Below are 17,936 nucleotides of genomic sequence, written 5' to 3'. Positions count from 1 at the left end.
CCCACATAGTGATAGGAAAAGGACCCAGAAGCCAAGACATAATTGATATCTTACCAATCAGTGCAAGCCAAACTGGACTGTCATGCAGTCAACGTGAAGGACCTTCAAGTTGACAACGACAAAGGCCTGGGTGATAATCTATATATCAACATCATATTGTTCTGTTCATTGAATGTTTTAATGAGTAAAGCTCTAAAATATTACTTAATTTTTTCCCTCCATACATTTGATCATTCTAAGTTCAGTCTTTAAGTAGTAGCAAAACAATGCTCACATCATTATGTCAACGTTTCTTGTAGCGAGACCATAATGATATAAAGGTAGTTAAATACAACTAAGCCTTGTTATCTTGTACATATTTCAGCTATTCTCCTGCTTCTGCATAACTTCTTGCCAAGCATACTCAGTCATGTCATGTCCCTGGTTCAAAAAAGGTTTAAAAGAGACACAAACAAACTATACTATAAATACAGAGCATAGACTTAAATAGTTTTAGTGCAATGTCATGTTCAAAAAGGGTTTTGAAAAAGAATCGGGTGTTGGAAGCCAGTTTAAAAAAGAATAAGAAAAACAAAGTTCATTGTGTATGTCTGACTATGTCACTTCCTGCAGACTTGAAACCCACACAATCTACTGTACGACTGATTCACCCCAAACACCTGAAGATCTTCACTGTTGTGTGTTTTTGGAATGACGACAATGCCTTCCTCTTGGGTAATGTGCCTTAAATGTGTTATATTTCCTGTCCCACATGTTATAGCTGTCCACTTCCTACAGTGCAAATTTGCTTCTATTGATACGACTTTCTACACTGCAGAGGGTAAATGCAATGCCTGGAGTTATGACATGAGAATTAATTAACATTAATGACTTCATCATGATGTAAAGGAGCTAGCCAGTGTAGAACCATACTTTGTCATACTATTTGGCGACATACTAGTGTCGCCAAATATTGAGACAGGATGTAGAAACATAGCTATGACCTGGCACATCCTCTTATATCAAAGGTGGGAAAACGGAGAGAGGAATGTTATTTGGCGACATCCAGGCAGCCTACTAATACTGAATTGCATCAACAAGCTAAACAAACAAACCACAATTTTCCCTCCTACGTGACCAAAGCAAGTATGACTGCTTCACCTTTGTGAGACGGAAATAGCTCTACGAATCATAGGTCAAGATCAATTTATTTTAATGTACAATGATAATCACACTACAGAGGATCTAATTTAAATCATACAAATTAGCCCATAAATAATCAATAAGAGACACATTTTGTGTACTCAAAGATGGGAATAAGTAATTCTGGGAATTTAAGTATGTTAAACAATAATGAGCTAACCAAAATGTCAAAGTTCTTAGGAATAACATGAACTTTGGCACTGAGTGGATATGCTATTTATTTATATTTTGTAGATTTGGCATTTTATCATGATGACATAAAGTGGAAGCCTAAATTTAGACCTGGAAGTCTAAATTTGAAGTCCCACCAGGTGAGTCTTTTTTTTGTATTTTAATAATAATGTCTAGATTCAGAGTTTTTGGACGCAAAAAATAATAATAAATAAAAACCTTTCTTCAACAAATCCATTGGATGACATCAGAGAGAAGAAGCCTCTTTCTCTTTAAGTTTTCACTTAAGTACATCTGTGCCTTTGTTGCAGTTAAAGCAAGGTTTACGGAGGGGCTTGAATGGACAAGCTCATCACAGACGTTGCTTGAAGTGGACAGCTGCATCCTGAGGCGCGTTTCAGACAGAGAAGAACCAACATGCATTGTGGTGCTTATCCTGTATCTCTCTCAATGACCTGTTTAAGGAGCCTGTTCTCTGAGGCGTTACAAGAGGATACGGGGGGGCATGTTTAATTTGTGCATCTGCTCCCATGTGTGCTGGTGTGGGAAGGGGAATCTAGTAGGAGTCTCCAATACTGTTCCGAGCAGTAATTCACAGAGACTGGCCACAGGGAAAGGGGAGTGGTTTCATCCCACGCAGCTGGCCAATCAGAGGGGTCAAAAGCAGCTCCAACAAGACGCTGGGGGCTTGATGAAAAGAGAGCACATGCAGTCTGGGCCCAGTGACCTGCTGGAATGACATACTACCTCTAGTCGCTGATGACTTCATCCTGAGTGCTACTAGGAAAGAAGCTGAGGAGCTTGAAGAGGAGTGTATGAATATTGTTGGGATAAGAAGTCAAATCAATTATATGAAAAAGGATTTCAATTTGAGCCTTTTTTCTTTTTTGGTTAAACATTTTTCAAATGAAAATGCTGAATGTTGGCTTACTGGTTTTGAGATTGTGCCTGCTGCTGGGTACAGGATATAAGACTTCAGCCACCACTGCGGGTAAGAGACAATATCAGATCCAAAACGGACCATGCAGCTACACCTTCCTGTTGCCTGAGCCAGACATGTGCCAAACCTACAACAGCCTGGTCCAGAAGGATGACCCAGCAGAGTATGAAGAGTCAGTACAGAGACTGGAGCAACTGGAGAACATCATGGAGAACAACACACAGTGGCTTCTCAAGGTAAACTGTCCTGTCTCACCTCCTCAACTACAGGAACTATCGTTAATAGATCATTTTGCTAAATAATTGATTAATAATCGATCCCTAGTTTGGACATTTCATTATAGCCGATTTTCTTTGTTGAAAATAGGCCATTTATAAGCTCAGACATGTGTTGCTATGCTCTTGTAGATAGACTATTTTCAAAATGTTTGCATGACACCATTGTGTGCCGAGTATAATATAACGCATACCGGTATGTGGTTAATCGGTTTGTTGATATATATATACACATTACATATATTTAAAAAAAACGTGCTACTAATAATTTGATTTAGTGTTTCAGGTAGGGTAAGTGATCATTTTTAGTTTTTGTTAAAAGGTTAAAGCTCTATATTCTGATAGTAATCATTGCTATAGTGTTTGTTCAGTAACAGTGGTCTCCCCGTCTCTCCAGCTCTTTAATAAGCAGAAAATACATTTTCAGGTAGGTGACAAAATGTCAGCCAATCAGGAGAGAGTACCCATTTATCAGTGTTCCAGTTCCAATTTTGTCTGCTCATTTCTTAATGCCATCACTTACAATTTCACTTGTTTAATCTGTATCCTAGTTTGTTCTCTATCCTGATTGGATAAAAATGGTATCCCGACCTGAAAATGCATTTACTGTTTAATAAAGAGCTGGAGAGACATGGAGATTCCTGTTACTGAACAAACACTTTATAGCAATGAGTACTATCAGAATATAGAGCTATAGCCCAGATCAAACATCTGTATAATCACCAGTGAAACTAAATCAATGGAAGTCATGGGTGGCTCCATGACTGGCACCTGAGTACCAAAGTATACACCAAACCATCTAAAATCAACAAAGGCTTATCCAAAATAAAAACAGCAATACCATAAATTAAGAGGGTTATGTAAAAGCGCTGATGAAGTCAATACTGTCAAAATGCTGGTTTTAATACATGTATATGTTTGAGTGTGTTTGGCTGTATGCTCTTCCAGTTTTCCTATAAATTAGAAGCATGTCACAGTTGTGCCTGTAGCAACTGAAAAGAACAGATCTTCAAGCTAACAAACGTGTCAGGGTCAGCTTGAAGATCCGTTCTTGTTGGCAAGTGAAACCGCCGTGCGACTGAGTCTAAATGAGGCATTAAGGAGGGACAAAGCCTCCACACAGGTGTCCACATGGGGGATGTGTGCTTTCCTTTCACTGCTGCTGGGCCATTACTTGAATGAAAGAAGTGAAAGCTCTACTACCACTTTAGAGTTTGATTAACTAGATGAGCCATGACAACAAGACTAGAACAACTTACACACAACTACCATCTCTCTAACAACACCCCACAAGAAAGGTCAGTAGGTGCTAGGTTTTGACATGCTTCATGCTCTGGATACAACTATTCCTCCAGTAACCAAAAACATACAGAAATACAAAAACACTTAAGGTTTTAAATGAGAATAATAAGCTTTACCTTCTATTGAATTACATAAAAAAAACTACCATTTTAGATGAATCACGCGTTACTACATTAATTATATTAAATGATCTTATTAACTGAATATGGCATATTTATGCTTGCAGTAGTTATGTAAAATGTTTATACTTCAGCGTCGACTGTGCTGGTGATTAGTAGTTTTCGTTCCCTACCTATGTTGAATACACTTATTGTAAGTCGCTTTGGATAAAAGCGTCTGCTAAATGACTGTAATGTAATGTAATGCAGCTTTAATGCACATAAAAGAATTGTGAGCATGATTTGAATCTCTTTAGGATTATTTTTTTGGGAAGTCTGAAATATATATTAACTAAAGGCTACCTGACTCTCTATTCAGAATGGATGTACATGGTGTATTTGTATATCAGACCTACAGTATGACATTGAAGCCCTGTTATCCAATACAATATCAAGAGATACAGGTAATGTGCATAGGTCAGGTGTGCGTTGGGGTAACCAGGTAGGATGTTTACAGCTCAGTAAATAGAAATTAAGTTAAATAATACAGTAGTGTGAAGCCTGGCTGAGAAACACAGCGGGGAAGATTGCTTTATGCATTTAGTAGTGACTTGAATTTTGTCCTAAAACAAATTCAATTCCAAGCAATGGATTACAACCTAATATCTAATGAAGCATGGAGAATCAATTACACTGAAGGCTAGGAAAAAACACAGGTATAATAAATGTCTGTTTAAGACCTGAGGTTTCTTCAACCTCTCTAATCCATGGCAATTTAACTACTTAAATTAACCACTGGGGTGCCAAAGTGGGAACAGTTGCAGCCGTTAGGCCTGTTAGCTACATTCAGACGGTGAATCTATGTAACAGGCTAGAAATGCACTCAGAGAGATGCTACACCCACAAAATATGCTATACATGAGCAGAGGGTTACGTTTTGACCTTGCACTCACCGTTTTTGAAGAAAAATAAATAAAGCTATCGCTGCTCAACTTAAATGCCAAGTTTGAATTCAAATGGAATTTAAACTGTCAGAGACAGATGCCAGCAATTGCAATACACCTGCTCTGCGGGAGTGGGTGTAATTCATAGTAACTTACAGTACTTGCAACTTGAGTAAAGGTGCCTAGATCCCCCTTTGGGTGTATTCATAGCATATTAGATCCAGGATAATAGTGGTAGAATGATGCCTGCCCTACATACATACAGTAGGGCAGTAGTGTGGATCTGAATTATTTCTAGCTCTATAAACCTATGTTCAAGTATTATACATAAAACAAAAACAGTGCACATCTGGTGTACAGGTAAGGACATATTTGCATGAATGAGCTTTAGCTTCTGCAGGAATGTGTATCTGAAGCACAGCTGGCAAGAACATTTTTGTTTTTGCCAAGAATCTGTGCAAGCTTTACAACACATAGAGATAAAATAAATATACCATAAAGTGTGGAGGGAACTCTATTACGTAGTAAAAAGCAAGTCTAAATTTGATTCCAAACAAATATCACAAAGGTGGAAGCATTTGGTGCTATGGGGTAAAATAAACTCAGTCACTAACCACTCAAAGAATTGTGATACCAGCATATCAGCATATTGTCGGATAGAAACTTTGTCTCCATATTCAATCTTTTTATGTTTTTTCATAAATAAATGTCCTGTTATCCTTTATCGTATGACAGTGTTCCGCAAAAGTAGCCCAAATAGACAATCTATAAGCTCACAACACATCGTGAGCTTGTAGATCTAAAATGTTTCCCTTTTTTCCCCACCTTCAATTAATTTTAAACTTTTCACCTATATTGACCTCTCTAAATAGGGATGGGAGCAATGGATCAAGAGCTTGTGAATAAATAATAACTATATTAGTTCCATTGGAATGCAGGTTCTTTTTTCCATTTCCTGAAAAGTCATGCTTTTGGACATACAAGATTTCCGCAGACAGCGGCGATATGTTGTCGTGACACTAAAACAATGTGTCAAGTGGTCGTCACGCTTTCGTGTGAATGACTAACACAAACAAGCATTCTTCACAGCAAACTTTGAGCCAGGAGGAGTAAACAACTGATTAGATCACTGGTAGCCATCAATGGAATGTCCTCTTGCCAGCAATTCAGATGACACACACTTCCACCTTTGACGCGCTCCTGTGCGTATCCAAGAATACAAACAAATTGGAGGTCAGTTGAGGAAGACAAACAAAATTAACACTAATTACAGCAGTCATCCATGACCATGGAAAGTAAATATAGGCTATTTATGTTTGCCTTAGTGACAGATGACAAAACAACTGAACTGAACTAATTATACAAGTTTGCTATAGATCAAACATTCCACAGACACTCATTCCCACTTGCATAAAGTCAGGCCTTCATAGAGGATGTGACACGTCCCTCATCACTTCCATCCTGTTTACAAGCTGTAGGACCTGATTGCCACTCAGGAACACAATGCAGGAAATAACTTAATGATTGGTCTCACTCTAAATCTGGCAATACTGCTAGGTAGATGGAGACAAATATTTTCTATATACCGGTAGATCATATTCATTTATTTGAAAACTTCTCCCCTTTAAATCTAAACTCTAGCTATATATACATATATATATGCATACATACACATATATTCATTGTTGTCCGGCAGAAAACTCAATTTTTCCTCTTTTGCTTTTTTTTCCATAAATCAGTGCTATTGAACACCCTTTATGTCCGCGTGTTGATTAAAAAAAATATTGAACCAATGAAAAGTATCAAAAAGCGCTTCTGACAAAACCAGCTAACTCCATTGGATCCTCAAACTTTCTGCTAAACCAGCTAAGTCCACCAAAGGGGGTGGAGTTAGCTGGTTTTGCTGACTCCAGGCTCCACCCCCTTTTGACCTCCAACCTCATTGTGAGCTTTGAGGTCCATTTAGCTGTTCTTATCAATGATGAACAAAACCTCCTAACTCCACTTTTTGTTTTGCTTTTGTCATTTCCTGAAAAATGTACATTTTGGAGTTAGCTGGTTTCTGCCGGACAGCAGAGATATATATATATAGTATGAGTATACACAGTGATGGGAAACATTGGCTCTACTACTTTTCCTCTTTTGACCCCAGTGACAAACAACCACATGCAAATGAACTTCCTGCCTCAATTTTTAGACGCTTCAACATTACTAAGTAAACACTTTTAAAAAGTCTGGGTTGCCATGGGATAATTCTGTCTGCTTCCGCCTCTCATGAGAATTCTAGGTTTGACATAAGAGGAATGGGGGCACTACAGCAACAAGACTTCTGTTTTAGAAAAGACCTAAACTAAGTACAAGAACAGAAAACATTTCTTTAAACGCTGGTTGGTGTTTCAAAAGTAGCTCACAAATACTCATAAATACAGTATCAGCTCATAAATACAGTATCGGACCAACCACTGAGAAGTTCTTGACCTCGCCCAAGATAACGCGTGATCACAGTTCCTTGGTGTCGAATTTCAATAATCCAATAACTACAAAGCATGGATAAAGAGCCATATCTGTCACCAACCATCCAATTTGGCAAATACCTCTATGCTTGACAGTTATTCATGGATTGCCCTAGGCATGTGTGCTCATTCATGCACCATCAGAAGTGCTGAAGGCCACCAAGAGAAATTCTGATATTAACATACAGCACATTACCGTAAAAGGTTTAAGTGCATAAGTTATGCTTTGAGAAAAAAAAAGATCAACTACCCTTTTCAATTGGAAACACATATAGCTTCTGAAAAACACTATTAGGAAAAATAAGGAATTGAATCACTGGTATCGGGACTTCTCGACAATGCTGCAAGCAGCACTTCCGGTATTGCAAATGGCCAAGCACTCCAAAAAGCCACGCTCCTCGACAACGCTGCACGCAACAATACCTATGGTTGGGGGGCAAGAAGCGCTTGTTTTTGTTACCTCAACAAGGCAGGCGCGCTGCCAGCACAGCCTTGAGGCTTGCCAGCTGCTAGGCGAGCAAGTAGCGGCGGCAAACAGCCAATGGGCGTGCTATATAAACAACTTCCATCAGTGGCCTTGAGCAATCAATGCTTTTAATACCATACAATATAAAGAGTATATACTAGATATGCTTAGAAGACTGTGGCTATACAAATAAGATAAACAGTCCTCAGGCGTGTTAATACGTGTTACTGTATGTAAAGCAGGGCAATCATGAAACAAGTGTTAAATGTTCAGCACAGTTTCCCTGAAAAAATTAAAGGAAGGCTAAAAATAATTCAAATGACTCATGCTTCATCCAAACTGCAGCTGGAGAACTACATACAAGACAGCATGAAGCAGGAGATGGTCCAGATCCAACAGAATGCTGTACACAACCATACAGCTGCAATGATCCAAATAGGAACTAACCTGCTGAGTCAAACTGCAGAGCAAACACGGAAGCTAACAAACGTGGAGGCACAGGTAAGAATACTATGACGGATGTCTCATGTGAAACAAAAAGAAATCCTCCTATACTGCACCTACACTTTTCAGACTTTAGCTTGCCACAAAGTGCTTCAGCAACACAAAAATCCACACAACAAAATCATCTAGATGTCACACAAATTAAAGTATAATATTAAGATATGTCAAATGCTGCAAAAACATAATTACACACACAATGTGAGAACGCAATAGTTGATATGGAATTAATCTATTCGTTTCACATTTGAGGGACAACACTAAACTAATTCCGTGCCCACTCCATAAAATACTGAAGCTTCATCCTAGGTGTAGAACATGAAATCAGATGAGGAAAAACACACACACACACACACACACACACACACACACACATTACCCTCCTGTGCCAGTGCGTTGTTTTGGCTTCACAACGTCACTGACCTTATGTGAGCCAACTGCACAGCATTTCCTGTTATTAGCACAATTGTATTCCCACAGAAAGGGTCTATCAGTTTGTCACAATCAGACATCCGTCTGTTCAAAGGCATCAACAGCTCTGTTAGAGACACGTAGCGTAGGATTCATGTAAACAACATATGCTTTTTGCTGAGTTCAGTTCCTCCAAACTGGGAAATCAGAGACAAGGTCCTCGACCCAGCAGTGTGGTTCATTCAATACATCTGTCTGCGAAAATACATGTACACTGCAAAATCCCGAGTGTTCATTTCACTCCGAGTCTACAAATGGACCCGTAATAAGGGTACATTTGGTTCCATTAGTACACTCTCAGATTTACAAATGGATAAATTAACACTGAGAATTTTACTGTGCAGAGTGCCTCTAATCCTACCCCTGCCCACTTTCCAATGTACACTTTATGCTTTATTGGAATTTGATTGTTCTGCTTTTTCCTGTCATGAAAACAGATTTTGTTTTTCCAACTAGCAATGGACTATGCTCATTGTAGTCTTTAGACTGTGGTGGAAACTACAAACAGAGCTTGGGTCAAAGTAGGTTGAACTCGCTCGCCTAATGGAACAACAACAATTCATCCAATTCAATTTTTTTCTTTAGAACGTGTTAGGCCATTAGTGTTGTGGTGCTTTATGCTGATAGTCGCAGGGCACGAGGGGCTGTGACTGTAGAAACGCACCTTGAGAACACACCACAGTCCTTGCTAGCATGGGAGATACTTGTGGACACTTCAACACATGCAAACAGTATTGATGAAGTTTGTTGCCAATTTCTACAAAAAGTAAAAAAATGACAGGTTAATTTAATATGACTGTTAACATTTTGCATACTGTGAACTGTAGACGAACCCGGGAAAATTGCAGTGAACCATGGTATTGTTTGCATAACATAGTATGCATAAGAAAATGGGGAAATGTCATAAGCAATTGTATAATAACAAAGTGAAATATTTTTTCTATCCAGAAGAGATCAGGCTTTCATTTTTTCATACTATGGTTGTAAGTTTAGCTTAAGGGCATGTTCTGTTCTTGTGGGAAACCCAACTCCAACCCCTAAATATCTCGAGTTCTTCTTTAGGCGTCTGCCAAGTATTTGACTTGATAGTACAAAATGTTTACCCTTTAAATGGCTCTCAGCAATTAAAAAAAAAATCACCATGATCTGAGAAGTGCCCTGTGAGAAATAGCCTAGCCGATGAATGTTTCTCAAAACTGCTCCTTTTATCTCTAGGTAATAAATCATACTACAAGACTTGAGCGCCAACTCCTTGAGAACTCCTTGTCAACAAACAAGATGGAAAAACAACTGATTGTCCAAACAAATGAAATAAGCAAGCTGAATGACAAGAACAGGTAAGGGCATCTTCAAATGCTTTTTTACCCCATTAAGACCTGGAACTGTGTCATTTTTAGATTTGAGCTAAAAAGCATTATTTTACACTTTGGCTATTCAAAAATAGCAGATATACAAGCTCATAGCGCGGCACCGAGTGCCGCGCTACGAGCTTGTAGATCTGCTATTTTTGAAAAATCGTGAAAATGTGTGCAAATCTTTGAATAGATATATTTTTAAACAGAACATTCAACTCAAATCTTTGCTTCTGGGGGTCCCTGGAACAAAATATTTTGATGGGGGTCCGCGGCCAAATACATATAATTTTGGGGGTCCTTGACATGAAAAAGATTGAGCACCACTGATATAGAAACATACGTTTTTCAGAATACTGTTGAGATTTAGGAGACACGTAGAATCGGCTTCAGGTCTCAATGGGTTAAGCCCCTAGCATACGTTTCATCTGTCTAAATACATAGGTTCTGTTGTTCAGTGTACAGTAAAGGCTAAGCCAGTTGTTGAACTTGTACCCTACGTTTCTCATCAGCTTCCTGGAGAAGAGGGTAGGGGCGATGGAGGACCAGAGACAGGTGGAGCTGAAGACACTGCGAGAGGAGAAGGAACAGCTTCAAAGCCTCATCCAGAGGCAGACAGCCGTCATAGGGGAACTGGAGGAGCAGCTACTGCGTGTCTCCTCCAACAACACTGTCCTGCACCGCCAGCAACAGGAGTTACTGGACACTGTCAACAGCCTCATCAACAAGATATCTGCCCCCTCACCTGGAGGTACAGTAGGTCCAGATTATTTTTCAATTATCATTGTATTGCGTAGAGTAGACCGTTGCCTGGGGACCCCCTGGAACCCCCTCAAGGGGTCCTTGAGGGGATTCCAGGGGGTCCCCAGAAAAAGTAGTTAACATAGCAACACAATCATTTTAACCACTTTATCGATTTATATGTTGGCTGGAGGGAGGGGGGGGGTCCGCGGCCAAATATTTATCAATTTGACATGAAAAAGTTTGAGAACCACTGGAGTAGACTACCACATCACACTAGTTCTAAAATCCTTCCACTGGCTATCAGCCATCGAGATAATTGATTTTAATATTGTGATGCGTGTCTACAGACCGCACTCTGGTTCTAGGCCCAAAGACAATCTCGGAAATTCTCATGCAATATATGAACCCTCTAGGCTAGGGCCCATAGGACACAAGACTGAGTTGGGACAAAACACGTTACAGCAACAGCATCCAACTTTAAGACAAAGTTGAAACCCTATTTATTCATGCTGCCTACTAGGTCTTTCCTCTATTATTTGTTGCATCAAAAGGTGGGAGTATTTACTGTGCTGTTTTATCGTATAAATAATAAAAAAAAAAAAAAATATGCACATGTAGTGTTCAGTTATGTGAATTGCTTGTTTTGCAGACACCAAACCGTCCATGATGCAGGATACACCGTCAACATACATGGACTGTGCTGCTGTCTTCAAGTCCGGCAACACCGAAAGTGGTGTCTATGCACTCACTCTGCCCAACACTACCCAGGAAATGAAGGTGATCACGGTTTGTACAGAACATAATAAATGCCATGAATAAAACTGTTAATAAGCATCAGTTAAAAAGGAACAAAGGGAGGAGCTGTACCGTCTGGCACACACAAACAATACTCTGCAACTAAAGAAATCAGTCTTTAAGTCTGGTTAAATTAAAATGCCCTCAGCCTTTGGTTAATGTGGTGGATGCTTGAGCTTGAAGAGTGATCTCCTTAGATACTTTTCAGTGATTTAAACTTGGAACTCAAACCCTTTACGGTGGCAGGACATCTGTTTGAGACAAACAAAACCAAAGCCAAATTTTAAATGACCATGCATTCATTAAGTCAATAACTGGAGAGGCCTGTATCTGTTTTGTAAAGGCTTTCTGTGATATGGAGACAGAGGGAGGTGGATGGACAATACTACAGAAAAGGTTTGACGGACGTGTTGACTTTCACCGTACGTGGAAAGAATACAAAATGGTAAGCTATGAAGATGAAAAAAATATATACTGCCTAGCTTGTGTTACTATTCTGATATACTGTATGATGCAGAGGCCATTTTTATTATTTGCCATTCAGTGAAACCTTTTACATGAGCTCTTTGTTTAGAGATGATCACATAACTTTGCTGTCAGGCAGAAACCTCTTATCTCCATGTTTTTTTTAACTTTTTATATTATTTTAGTAAATGAATGCCCTACTTCGTTATACTAGAGTGTCATTCAAAAGTAGCAAAAAGAGCCCATCTACAAGTTCATAACGCGTCGCATTGCGACGTGTGTAGCTTGTAGCAGTTTTGGACATAATGAGGTTTCCACCCGACAGCGACGACGACAGGTTTCCAATGATTCTTTAGTGACATGGACTGTATTTCCATCATTTCATTTCATAAATTCCTTTGGAAAGAGACACATTCATCAAAACTGGCATACAAGCCAAATGGATTAGAACACTGACAGTCCATTTGATTGATGGCGACTGCTATAAAATACCCTACTATGGGTTCCATTAACGTTTAATGACACTTGTTTTATGCTCTCTTATAGGGGTTTGGAGAACCTTCAGGTGAATACTGGCTAGGAAATGAATTTACCTCCAAATTGACAAATCAACAACCATACAGACTGAGAATCCAGATGATGGACTGGGAAGGAAACTCTGGATTCTCACAATATGAACATTTCTTTCTTGACAGTGAAGCACAACATTACAGGTAGGTTGCATCAATCAAACGAAACATTCGTTTTTGCACATAACTGCACCAATATATGATTCATGCAAAAGAGTAAGAGCGACCACAATGTCTTGAAAAGGTCATCTTTAACATAAGAAAGTCAACAGCTAAAGATCTGTGGAAATCTTGTGACAAATGGATAGAGCTCTGACTACCCCAATCTATCTACATCAGATACCAAATTATGCATGATATCTTAATCATAGGGATACATATATACACAGTATTTGAGCTGATCAAATTGTGAGGAGTTAGTTTGTTTAACCAAAACATGATCTGTGGAATGTTTGTAAACAAACTACAGACAAGATGCTTTGCAAAAAGTAGTGAAGTAGTGTATTTTTAATTCAAAGTCCTAAATCAATTCACATATGGTCCTTAGCTGCAGAATTTTCTCTTTTTTTCTCTTTTTTTCTAATGTGGAAATTGTTGGAAATGTTTTGAAAATGTTCACAGATTGAGTGATTCTCAACCTTTCTGATTTCAAGGACCCCCAGTTTGATATGCATTAGGTCACATGCGCCCATTTGATATTATTATTATTTTAATATCTTGGACAGCAATCTACACTGTAAAATCCTCAGTGTTAATTTAACTCCAAGAATGTACAAATGGAACCAAATGGACCATTTGGTTCCATTTCTACACACTTGGGAGCTAGACTTGTACGCGTCCATTTGGGGGTCCTATCAATCATTGAGCTGGGGACCCCCTGGATCGTTCTGGACCCAACACTGAGAACCACTGGTCTATGACATATCTATGACTTGTTTATGACTTGTCTCTTAAAGACACCGAAAGTGCATCCGTGCTGCATCCGTGCTGCTAGTACGCTGAGCCCCACTGTATATACGTCATTGTACGACAAATAACCCACAAAAAAAACTATCTACAAGCTCCTTACTCACCACAATGTGATATACGGTGAGCTTGTAGATCTGCGATAAAAACCTTCGCCTATAATGACATGCCAAAAAAAAAGGGCACCAAGGTAAAACAACATGAACCCTAGCGTACCTATTCTGGGGTGCATCGAGCTTTGTAGATCTGCTATATTCGGCAAAGAGATTTGGTGTAGAGGGAAAAAAGGGAGCAGACCTAGTATAGAGCCCTGAGGGACCATGGTCAACTAAGTATACTGTACGGTATATGGTTAAAGGTTGTCTTTTGATGAACAGATCATTGACTTCTACCTCTATTCTCCCTTTTCATCCTACAGGATACACCTTAAAAGCTACAGTGGAACAGCAGGCAAAATAAGCAGCCTTGGGCAGCCAGGAAGTGATTTCAGCACAAAGGATGCAGACAATGACAAATGTGTTTGCAAATGTTCACAGCTGACATCAGGAGGTAAGAGTCAGACTCCGATTCACTTTATTGTCACTCGGATGCAATGGTTAGGTATGTGAAAAACGATTGCTCACAATCAACCCTGAATATTTTCAGGTAAAAAGAATGTTCACACCAATTTGGGTGTGACTGTAAGGTGCTCACTGCATCAGGAAAGGGACACACAAAAAATCCCATTCCGAGGTTGGCACTTCCCCAAAGAAATCTTCAAGTACATTCAAGGGGCTCCTGCATTTCTGTTGTTGGGTCAAAGAGTACAATTAGCTCAGAGTTAATCACTGATCAGCTCATTGGGGAATTCAGCCTCTGCAACGTCTGACATTAATAGTCTGGGAACAAAGTCCCCCCCCCTCTCTCTTTTGGAGCTTTATAGAAGTCCTCCTCTCCATGCCTCTGTGAGTAACTACTGTATGCTGCCAGACATTGGATCCTTCTGAAAACATTTTCAAGAGGGGTCTCTCTCAGAAGAGTGAAGAGTCTGTCCATTATCCGTTCCTGGAACGGTGGAACCCTATCCCTACAGTAATCTGACTGTTAATTTAACTTTAAAAAACAATTGACCCATAAGGGAACATGCTGGAACCATAATGTGGCGTTCCACATCGTTCCACATACGGACATCACATGTGTGATGTCCGTAATTACATAAATAATATGCAATATTCACTCTAGAGTTCGCAAGGAAATGCATTTATTTTAATCAGCGTCAAACTTTGTATGCACACTGCCAGTAAATCACAGAATACCCCCACTTGTGATTGTACTGAAACCTTGCCCAAATTTGGAGTCAAACATCATAGATACGTCATAGAATAGATGACTGATGTTACATGCTGGTGGTCACATGAAGCCCATGATCCACATTGAAGAAATGTAGTTTCTATGTGGATCCCAATCCTGATTGATCCACATAATGTCCTCGTTAGACTTTAACCACATGAATGGTAGCATCCCTTTTCTGGGCATGTTGGCCTCTCCAGTTATTGACTTAATGAATGCATGGTCATTTGAAATTTGGCAGTGCAGTCTCAGTTTTGTTTGTCTCAAACAGATGTCCTGCTACCGTAAAGTGCTTGAGTTCCAAGTTTAAATCACTGAAAATTATATAAAGAGATCACTCTTCTCTCAACAAAAGGACTGAAGTTACTTCAAATAAGGATCCCTCTCTCTTCATCTGGACTGAATAGCCCTTAACATAAGAGTGTTAACTACACCAGAAATGTACTCATTTAATGTATATGTGATGCCCAACATGACCTAACTTGCTCTAAGAAAAAATAATAAAAAGAAAGTAAAAAAAAAAAAAAAAAGAGATCACTCTTCAACATTTGGCGAAAACAGGCAAACATTTAGCGAAAATTGGAGATCTACAAGCTTGCAACGCTACGCCTTGTGAACTTGTAGAGCAGCTATTTTCGCTGTGGACGTACAATGAAGGGCACTTATAATTAGGATTTGTAGAACATTTAGTCAACATGAACAAAATAATACCATGATTTCACCCCGTTCTGTCCAGTGCACCTGACTGTACACATGTTGAGGAATACATGAGAAGATCTAACTCCTTTGTTCCTTTCTGTCCATAGGATGGTGGTTTGATGCCTGTGGGCCATCCAATTTGAATGGAATGTATTTCCAACAAGGCCAGAACTCAAATCGCTTCAATGGAATCAAATGGTACTACTGGAAAGGCTCCGGCTACTCACTGAAGTCCACTACTATGATGATCAGACCAGCAGACTTCTAAACGTCCTCAACTGTCCTCCTCATGTACACAGAGTGAGGAGAAGGCATGCCATCGCAGGCAGTAGCAGACACGACAACAAAAATGACGCTGCCAAGACAATCAAAGCACTTATTCCTAGAAAAACAATATTCCTAAAAAGAAAAAAGGTCCATGTGGAAAGGAACTCGAACAATTGAGAGTCTTATTGTTTTCTGTTTTGAGCCAGATGGCGAGTTAAACAATGAAGCAATGAACTTGTGAAAACATACCACACAGGTTGGTAATGTGGATATCAATAGAAAACTGGAAGTGTAGCAGCTAGTGTGTAATAACAAGTTAGACTAACCACAGGGAGATTATCAGTGGAAGAGCTTCTGTAATCAGTGTTCCTGGTAATAATATTTGCCTACCACACTGAAAGTAAAGGAACTATGGTACAACTTGCAATAATAGTGCACTTAAGCCATAAAAAGCAATGAATCGGCTAAAAATGCTTACTGTGAGTTATGTGATAAATTCTTAAAATGAAAAATTCAACTTAAACAATTATTAAAGTAAAATATTTTGTATCTCAGAGAGGATGTATATAATTACGTTTTATTTATATGTTGATTATTGGGTTAATATTTAATGTTACCGAATAAGATATTGATTTAAGACATTGTAATATTACTAAAATATGTCTCCTTGAATGGTAGTAACGATCTACAGTACACATAGCTAAATAGAATCACAAAGGAATTTATTTAATTTAGGCTAATTATACAGACTGTACACCTTGTTTCTCCAAAAGAGCAAATCTGTTTCCCCACTGTTTTTGTTATATTTATGTCAATATACTTTTTCCACAACATCTGTACCGTTTTTAATTAATTGTGAGTTCAACAGAGCTACATTTACGTGAAATATTGGTACTGGCCCAAATCCTAAAAACATCAATGCCAATGTGTTTCAGCACATATGCTGACAACTGTTGGGGCCAGTGGGTAGACTCCTTATAATTCAAAGCTTCTCTTCAGAGTCCAAATTTGCATAAACATCTTAAAACAGACCGCCACAACTTAAAGGGGTTAGACACACACATACCAGCTCGCAGATCAGACTTGAATAAACAAATAAACACTGGGCTCCATATATAACACTTTTTAGATTAGCACTTGCTAGCATATAAATGGCTATGTCTGCCTAACAATGTTACACTCCTTTTCACATTGTCAACAAAAATGACTGCTCAAAGCATCACCACTATAGACTGTGAACTATTGTGAAATACTGCATAGGACAGACAACAGGCAGGGCAGAAGAGAGGAAGGGGATCATGTGGCTTACATAAAATGCTTTCATTTAAATTTGAGGTATAACGAAGGGCCTTGGGGACTCAACAAAATACTTTGGTTTCACCACAAAAATACTACAGTAAATGGAATTTCAAAAGGGAAATGTGATGACATATGTGTATGAAGACCTCATGCCTCCGGAACAGACGCTGGAGAGGATAGTGATTCATGATTGACGAGCGCAGGAAATGGCAAACATCCACATTTCACACAGGATGTTTAAGAAAAACACTGTGAAAATGAATGACTGGCAATAAAAATTAGCAGGTTTCCGACCCACTTCCTTCTGCATTGGCATTCTAGCCTTTAAATGTCTGATCGTCTGGGGTTCAGTTATCTATTACCACAAACCAAGCAAGAGAACATGAGTGAAAACAAAGAATGTAAGCAATAATGTTGAAGAAATAAATTATTTCTATAAACTGCAGCATTGATATGACATTATTTTGTTGCACACATACACATACACTATCTAATTGATTTATTGAGTGTGAAAATACATTTTTGGAAATTAATTCATTTTCAAGCTGGAATTAACGCTGCTATTTAAATTATTAAAAGATTGACTGA

At 38.9% G+C, this 17,936-nt stretch overlaps 2 protein-coding genes across 4 annotated transcripts in view; one reads left to right on the top strand and one right to left on the bottom strand.

Moving 5' to 3' along the window:
- mcph1 (microcephalin 1) overlaps nucleotides 1–17,936 on the bottom strand; it is a 33,783-nt gene that overhangs the window by 2,460 nt on the left and 13,387 nt on the right. The gene's annotated exons all lie outside the window — the stretch shown is intronic.
- Nucleotides 2,212–17,678, top strand: angpt2a (angiopoietin 2a). Its single transcript, XM_084076775.1, has 9 exons — nucleotides 2,212–2,529; nucleotides 8,237–8,392; nucleotides 10,079–10,200; nucleotides 10,728–10,966; nucleotides 11,609–11,736; nucleotides 12,098–12,199; nucleotides 12,766–12,932; nucleotides 14,173–14,303; nucleotides 15,890–17,678. Exons 1-9 carry the CDS (start codon nucleotides 2,260–2,262, stop codon nucleotides 16,048–16,050), a joined length of 1,476 nt encoding a protein of 491 aa, XP_083932901.1. The 5' UTR covers nucleotides 2,212–2,259; the 3' UTR covers nucleotides 16,051–17,678.

The sequence above is a fragment of the Gymnoscopelus microlampas genome, assembly GCF_963454915.1.
Source record: "Gymnoscopelus microlampas genome assembly, chromosome: 13".
Lineage (NCBI taxonomy): Eukaryota > Metazoa > Chordata > Actinopteri > Myctophiformes > Myctophidae > Gymnoscopelus > Gymnoscopelus microlampas.
The sequence above is the reverse complement of the archived record's forward strand: the minus strand, read 5'-3'. Positions and strand labels throughout refer to the sequence as shown.